Below are 8,576 nucleotides of genomic sequence, written 5' to 3'. Positions count from 1 at the left end.
GCTGTCCTCATGCCTCCTTGCACCATGCCTAAGGCACGTTCACGCAGATTAGCAGGGACCCTGGGTGTCTTTCTTTTGGTGTTTTTCAGAGTCAGTAGGAAGGTCTCTTTACTTTCCTAATTTTCTTTTAACTGTGACCTTAATTGCCTACCGCCTGCAAGCTGTTATTGTCTTTTCGACCGTTCAACAGGTGCATGTTCATTAATTGTGTATAATTCATTGAACAAGCATGGAAAACATTGTTTAAACCCTTTATAATGAAGATCTCTAAAGTTATTTTGATTTTTATGTATTATATATATATATATATATATACACGTGGTTTGTTAGGCTCAAAAAAGTCCTCCTTCTATAGAGAGGGCTCATAGTCCAAGCAAAATGTCGCCATAAATGGAAAATGGTGGCTTCACGTCACGCTACAAAAAAAGTGGGTGTAGTAGAAGTACCACAAAAAGTAGTAATTGTAATACAATAATTATAAATAATATGAACATGTTTTCATACAGTTAAACTGTCAGTGTTTAGGTCACTTTGGTTCAGTTTTTATTCCTTCTGCTACCACTTGTGAGTGGCCGTTTATCCATTACTTTTAGCTAACTGTTTGACAGCTGTGACCAGGGGAACATTTGATCAGTAGTGTCATGGCCGCCTGCTCGGTGTGACAGAATTCTACGGGTCACAGATTTCGTTATAACACCTGTCCAGCCGGCCGGTTCCGGTGTAGCTAAAGTAGCAACGTTGTTGTAACAATTGCACACTTTTAACGGGGGCTTTAAGGACAACAGGCGCCACGCAATGTATAGTAAAGAGAATCATTCAAAAGGTAATTAATTAAAAGGGTAATAATGAATTAGTTTGACAGTTGACGTTAACAGTTTAAGCGTCACTGTCACGTTAACTCTTGATGTTGTAGTTCATGAGTTAGCTGACGGTTAGCATCGCGGTGAGTTTAGCTAGCGAGCTATAGCCTTATTGCCCTAGTTTGGGGTAATGTAAAGGCGGGTGTGTCATTTTTTTCTGCGGCAATGGTTTCTCTCAACATTGTTTGTTTGTCGACAGATACACAACAAACACAACGTGTATTTTAGCTAACAACAAACACAACGTGTATTTTAGCTAACAACAAACACAACGTGTATTTTAGCTAACAACAAACACAACGTGTATTTTAGCTAACAACAAAGACAACATGTGTATTTTAGCTAACGGTACGGTGCTAGTTTGTGCACGTGTGTTTGGATAATTTAGCACAGAGCAAGCTAAGTCAATTATGAAATAATAGCGTATTACAGTCACATTTTTTGGTACCTAACGTTAACTAAAAAAAGAAAAATCACTGCGTGTCTTTCGTGATTTGTTTATTGCACAAGTTGCATTATTTTGAGGGCTTACTTCTTGTAAAACATATTATTGTCTCATACAACTATCAACGTGATGACGTCTCATACAACTATATATGAACGTGGCTGGATTTCGAGTTTTTCTGGCCAGTGGTGGAATATAACTTTTACTCAAGTACTGTAGGTAGGAGACTTAAATCCAAATGTTGAGGTACTTGTACTTAACTTGAGTCTTTTCTTTTCATACCACTTTCTACTTCTACTCCGCTACATTTCAGAGTGAAATATTGTACTTTTTACTCCACTACATTCATCTGACAGCTTTAGTTACTAGTTACTTTACACAATAACCTTCGTGTTGTCTTTCCGTCCGCCATGAATGTGTTGTCCTTCCGGGTCAAAATTGACATATTTTTGTCACTTTTCTCAATGCTCAATTCATGGTCATTAAACCTAATTTAAATGACATTATGCCTAATTTTTGAGTTAAAAAAACATAAATTATGCATTTTTTTTAGTAATAGTTAAGATCAGAGGATGTTGAGAGGACAACAGACTGTTTTATGTCAAACTTTAGTCTTGACACTGTGTTGAAATGCTATAAAATTGAATAAAACACCCACAGTTCAATGAAAGTAATCATTAATCGTACCTGCGAAGATTGTTATATGGCTTCCAAACAACGTACATCATGCATCCATGTTATTTTGGGGCAATTTGGTTGTAAGAAACCCATATTTCTTTGAAAACGGGTCAAATTTGACCCGAGGACAACACAAGAGTTAAGATTTCTGCACACAAAACACATGTAGTTTATAAAATCTGATGTTTTATTCTAAAGTAAACTAGCCAACAATATAACGGCTACAAGTCCAGCTGAGATGATTAGACCATTAAACACACAACTGGTTGGATCTTTTACACTTTTCTAAAATGGGAGGATTTTCTGCATTGAGTACTTTTACATTTTCCTGATGATACTCACATACTTTTACTTAAGTAACATTTTCAACGCAGGGTTTTTACTTGTAACAGAGTGTTTTTTTACTGTCTGGTATTACTGCTTTTACTTTAGTAAAGGATCAGAATACTTGTTCCACCGCTGTCTCCAGCCACTGTGGATGTTTTGTTGGTTGTCTTCCCTGAAAGTCTGCCCTCCTCACTTTTTATACACATTTTTTTAGGAGCGAGTAAAGAGGAGTGGTTTTTCAAGAAGGTCAAAGCTGCCCTGGCAGTGGCTATAATAAAGAACAGGCCCTTGGGTGTGAGTAGCAGAGAGTACGCCGAGGCTTTGGCCTGCAAGCTGATGAGCCAGGATGCAAGCTGTAGAGGAAAAGCCCAGGGGCTGCAGCAGGAGGTGCTGAAGCTGCGGCAGGAATTACTGATCACCAGATTGACAAACACAAAGAGCAGCACAGAGGCAGCAGGTAGGCCTCCCTGGGCGCGTCCCAGGTCCTAGGGCTCCTGTACACTGCCTGCATGGCGTGAGCGTGTCAGCTGCGTGGCGTGAGCGTTTTTATTTGGGCTCCCATGTTAACAGGGTAGAGCTTGCACACTGCCTGCGTGACACGCACGTCTCAGGCACGGCCCGAGTCGCGCCGAAAACACGTGCATGCTAGAAATAGGACCGACGCCAGACAACATAGAACACAAAAAGATGTTTATATGTCATTTTGACACAAATACATTTAATAAATCACATGTTGATGTTTGAAAGTCTCGAGGTTTTGACATAAATGCAGATATAAATATCATTTAAAAAAGATTATAATAATTATTGATTTTCAAATATTGCACCTGTCAATACAGAACGAAATATTCTGTAGCCTATTCTGCAGTCAATACTGCCGACGTTGCCTGTCTGTAATCAGCTCAGTATATATTTATGTTTATGTTTATGGGAAACATACATGTGTCCAGACAAGGCTAGCAGTCGGGACACGTTTCTGGTGTGCAAAGACATAGAAAACGCCACGCAGCCGCCACGTAACAGAAACGCCACGCTCACGCCACGCAGGCAGTGTGCAGGAGCCCTCTAACTGCATCCACGTTTCCTTCACTTGCTTCCCTTCCCTTTACTCGCGTCTTAGTTCGCTTTTCAGTTCTCCTTATTTGATCTTCTCGCTTAAACTGAAAGTTCTTCTGGCCCTCCTTCTTGAAGACTGTCTCAAAGCTGTTATTACAGCCCTGAGGAGCTAGGAAGGAGGAGGGATCTCTGAGGAGCTATGAGCGAGGATACAGAGAGCAGCCCCAGAAGCTGTGCAGCTGAAAGCTGTTGCTAACTCCGCTAATACAGCTGACAAACTCGCATGATGCTTCAGAGAGAAGAACGCCCCATCCCTCTAAAAGCACATTTTCTTGTTTCCTCTCTATTCGCATGATTTCAATATCTTGAACTTTTTTTTTTTTTATACGCAGTGGTGTGTTCTTTTGAAATGATGTGCCACCAATTACTTTTTGAGAAAGAACCAATCGGTGCACTGATCTGTTCGAGGGTCAATCAATAGAATTCGTCGTAAATGTTGTTGGATTTTTGTATAATGGAAAATCGTTGCGATTGAAAATCATCACACCCCTACTCTATAGCTGTCTGGTGAGAAGAAATTGAGAGTCTCCTGTTTGTGGAGTATACACACTGACCAGGTCAAAAGCAGCTGTAACCCTGACAACTCAACATTCATGAGCATTATGTAGGTGATTATTAGCAGCATGCTGAGATAACCTCAGGGCTGTACGCTCAGTGTCAGGATGAATCTGTCCTCGAGATATCTTCTCCTGCAGACTAAAAGCACCTGCAGAGACACACTCGGATATCTTTATAACATTCTCTACACTTTTTTTGTTGTTGACACAAGCTCACCTCTCAGCAGAAAAAACAACTTCTCTGCAAGAATGAATTATTCTGAAACTTTTACTTTTCAACAGTGGTGGGGAAGTATTCAGATGCTCTACTGCAGTACAATATTTACCTCCGAGATATAGTGGAGTACAAAGAAGTATAAAAAAAAAGGTGCAGAAATGGAAATACTCAAGTAAAGTAAAAGTACATTGAATTTGTTCTTAAGTACAGTTAGAGATGTTCCGATACCGGTATCGGCTCCGATACTGCCTAAAACGCTGGTATCAGTATCGGGAAGTACTGGAGTTTATGAAATGAATTATAGAAAATCTACGTTAAAGTAGTTTATTTATGTTCTTTTTCCGTTATAACTGACTGTCAAACTGCATATCAGAATCGGTATCGGGAAGCAAAAAATGGTATCGTACCATCTCTAAGTACAGTACTTGAGTAAATGTCTTAGTGCCATTCCACCACTGCCTAACGTTGCATACATGGGCTGGATCCCAAGTCTCTTATTTGATATCTCTTCCCTTCTTGCTTGAACCGGAAGTCGTTCTGGCCAAACTTCGCATCCGAGAAGGCTGCTCTCTGTATCCTCGCTAATAGCTCCCCAGAGATCCGTCCTCCATCTTCGCTCCTCGGGCCAGAAATAGGAGCTTTGAGACGGCCTTCACGACGGAGAGCCAGAACAACTTCCGGTTTAAAGTGTGGAGCGAGTAGACATCAAATAAGACAACTGAGATTCAGCCATGGTCTGCCTTAAAACATGGAAAACAAATACTTGTTTACCTTTTCATAGGCATAGTCTGAAGCCCATCGACACTGACTTTCTGTGTAAAATCTTCCAGGCCAAGACAACACGATGTACATCGCTTCGCAGGATCTGTTTGGTCCAAGTGAGGCGTACAGCGCCGAGCCTCAACCGGCCAGCGACTCGGAGACTCCCGAACTCCTGCAGCTGGAGCCCCAGCCTGCCGCCGCGTTCCCTCCGCCGCCAGTTCCCTCCAGTCATCGCGGGGTGGCGGCGCTCCCTCACGAGCAGTTCCTGCAGTCGCTGTGCGCCCTGCACCGAGTGGAAGAAAACAACCGAGGCCTGGAGTCGCTGTGGTTCAGCCCAGATGGCGGCGTGGGGTCGGTGTTGGTGGACTCCGTGTGCCAGCTATTGGACTCGGTGGTGGCGGCGTGCAGGGACCCCCCGCCGCTGGGACCGGGCGACCTGATCCTGACGGCCTGCCAGGTGGCGGCCCGAGCGATGGACCTCTTCTGCTCCCAGCGGCTGCCGTCGGCGGACTTCACGAGACGCGTGGAGGAGTCGCTGAGCGAGCTGACCGGGCTGCTGCTGCACAGCAACCAGCTCAGCAGGGTGAGTGATGGGATCAACGGAGGAGGGAACAATTACACCCACGCAACATCTCCTTATCAATTTGGCCACAGCTGGAAATTTACCCCCGCTGTTAGAGCGTATTAATTAAAGCGAGAAATAGACCTGGCCTTTTTTGATACGATATATAAACATTCAAAGTAGGGCTGCAACTAATGATTCTGAAAAATAATTTCCTCACCTAGTTGATTCATTGTTTGATCTATAAAATAGCATAAAAAGCTCAAAGTGACATCTTTGAAAAGCTTCTTCTGTCTGACAGACAGTCTAAAACCCAAAGATGTTCAGTTTAATATCATATCGTACAAGAGAAAGCAACAAATCATAAATTAAGACGCTGGAATTAAGAGTTTGACTTTCGAATAGGGCTGCAACTAACGATTATTTTCTCGATTAATCAGTTATGTTTGGTCTCTAAAATGTCAGAAAACGGTGAAACGTGGATCAGTGTTTCCAAAGATAACATGCTCAAATGTCTTGTTCGGTCCACAACTCAAAGTTTCCTGTCCCAGAGGAGAAAAGAAACTAGAACATACTCGCATTCAACAAGCTGACATCACACAAGTTTTAATTTTTTTAATTATAAAAACGACATAAAGAGATGAATCGGTTATTAAAATAGTTGGCCAATAATTTAATAGTTTTACAAGAAGTAAAGAAGTTTTACAAGAATCGATAAGTAACAACTTATCGATTCAGCTCTAATGCAAATACTGCACGCTATTTGAGAAAACTGACATTGCAATATTTTTCTTTTTCTGCAATATGAAATAATAGCCTCTCTAGGATGGTCCAGGGACATGCTCTTCTGCAAAGTTGTGCTAACTCATTGTGCTTATAATCTTTCATACAAGTAATACAAATCTCGTAATGTATCCTTTCATATCAAGCGTCTCAGTCAGCTCCTGTAAACTTTAAGGCGGTTATTAAAAGTTGTAATCTCTTGTTTAGCTCACCCAGTGTTTCCTTTTAGGATTTATTTTAGCAGTGGGGGCAGGTCTGTCCGAACAACAACGTTAAACTGGATGGGCCCAATAACCTCTGAATAGTTCTACTAGTTGTTAAACTGGACGGGTCCAATAACCTCTGAATAGTTCTACTAGTTGTTAAACTGGACGGGTCCAATAACCTCTGAATAGTTCTACTAGTTGTTAAACTGGACGGGTCCAATAACCTCTGAATAGTTCTACTAGTTGTTAAACTGGACGGGTCCAATAACCTCTGAATAGTTCTACTAGTTGTTAAACTGGACGGGTCCAATAACCTCTGAATAGTTCTACTAGTTGTTAAACTGGACGGGTCCAATAACCTCTGAATAGTTCTACTAGTTGTTAAACTGGACGGGTCCAATAACCTCTGAATAGTTCTACTAGTTGTTAAACTGGACGGGTCCAATAACCTCTGAATAGTTCTACTAGTTGTTAAACTGGACGGGCCCAATAACCTCTGAATAGTTCTACTAGTTGTTAAACTGGACGGGCCCAATAACCTCTGAATAGTTCTACTAGTTGTTAAACTGGACGGGTCCAATAACCTCTGAATAGTTCTACTAGTTGTTAAACTGGACGGGTCCAATAACCTCTGAATAGTTCTACTTGTTGTTAAATTGCAATGTGAGCGGCAGCCGACGGGGGGGTGCATTATGTCGGCAGGATCATTTAAAAGGCGACCGCAACTACATTTTTTGGACAGCCCTATTTCTGATACCGTGGTGGCAGAAATTTTGCCATGGCGGGCCGCCACTCCAAAATCAACATAGAGGAAACACTGTCACCTTGTTGAGCGTGCGCCCCACGTACAGAGGCTCAGTCCTTGTCGCAGTGGCCGCGGGTTTCGGTTCCGACCCATGGCCCTTTGCTGCATGTCATCCCCCCCCCTCTCTCTCCCACTTTCCTGACTTCATCTGTCTATTCATCTGTCTAATCATACTATTTCTAGTCATTATCTTTATTGTGACTATGATTGCCATTGTTCATCATACCCCCAACCGGCACCGTCAGACACCGCCTACCAAGAGCCTGGGTCTGTCCCAGGTTTCTTCCTAAAAGGGAGTTTTTCCTTGCCACTGTCGCATTTACGCATTTATGCATGCTCTTGGGGGAATCACTGGAATAGTTGGGTCTTTGTAAATTATAGAGTGCGGTCTAGACCTACTCTTATCTGTAAAGTGTCCTGAGATAACTCCTGTTATGATTTGATACTATAAATAAAATTTAATTGAATTGTCCTATAAATAAAGGCAATAAAACACAAAGATAATCTTGGAAAAAAAAAAAATTTAATCTCTTCTTTAAACCGCTTCTACCGCATGATAATTAAAATGTACTCCAGTGGTGACGGCAGAAAGCATGTATTAAAACAAAACTTCTTTTTTGGCGCAGCAAGTGAAAACGTCAGGTTGGAAATATAATAACAAACACAAAAATGAACTAGTATACAATGTAAAACTTGCGCTAAGTAAAAAATACTAAAAGAGAGAAAGCATGGGCAGGCCAAGTTGGGGGATTCAAAGATGCTGTAGGTGCAGGGACACAGATTAAATATTCAAATAAACGTGACATGAGTAGAAAGAGGATCATCCGTCTTCAGCAGGTTTTACTGTACGGATTAAAGATGCAGCAGATTAAATTCCCACATTGTTAACTGTATTTTCTCACCACTGAACCTCCCTTGGGTAATTAGTCCTTTGCAAATAGGCTTAAGGTCCTTACATGACAGTTGCAGTAGTTGGAATCCATTAACATTACCCAAAGCAAGTTTAACACTACCCAATTTCCCTTGAGCATCATTAAAAATTCATAGTATTTGATTGTATCAAAGCAAGACAGGAATATTGGTGTTTGTGTAGAGATGTGTGTGGACTCAGCTTAATGTATTCAGTCTCAGCTGCAGAGAGCGTGTAGGCAAATGTAGGAATTGATTATTTGTCCAGTGGAAACCAAACAGAGTTTGATCAGAGCAACATGGGCCAAGTATTTTTTTCTGCATAAACAGGATTCAAAAGCAGCTGCAA

At 41.6% G+C, this 8,576-nt stretch overlaps 1 protein-coding gene across 1 annotated transcript in view; it reads left to right on the top strand.

Annotated features, from left to right (window-relative positions):
• Window positions 1-631: 631 nt before the first annotated feature.
• The window catches only part of mei4 (meiosis-specific, MEI4 homolog (S. cerevisiae)), a 73,217-nt gene continuing 65,272 nt past the window's right edge, over window positions 632-8,576 (top strand). Inside the window, exons 1-3 of the mRNA XM_031293056.2 lie at window positions 632-823; window positions 2,525-2,767; window positions 5,031-5,545. Of these exons, the coding sequence (XP_031148916.1) occupies window positions 796-823; window positions 2,525-2,767; window positions 5,031-5,545 (786 nt within the window). The 5' untranslated portion in view covers window positions 632-795. The remainder of the gene's footprint in view (window positions 824-2,524; window positions 2,768-5,030; window positions 5,546-8,576) is intronic.

This window comes from Sander lucioperca, chromosome 19, assembly GCF_008315115.2.
Source record: "Sander lucioperca isolate FBNREF2018 chromosome 19, SLUC_FBN_1.2, whole genome shotgun sequence".
Taxonomy (NCBI): Eukaryota; Metazoa; Chordata; class Actinopteri; order Perciformes; family Percidae; genus Sander; species Sander lucioperca.
Note: the sequence above shows the minus strand (reverse complement) of the source record. Positions and strands in the feature narration are given on the sequence as shown.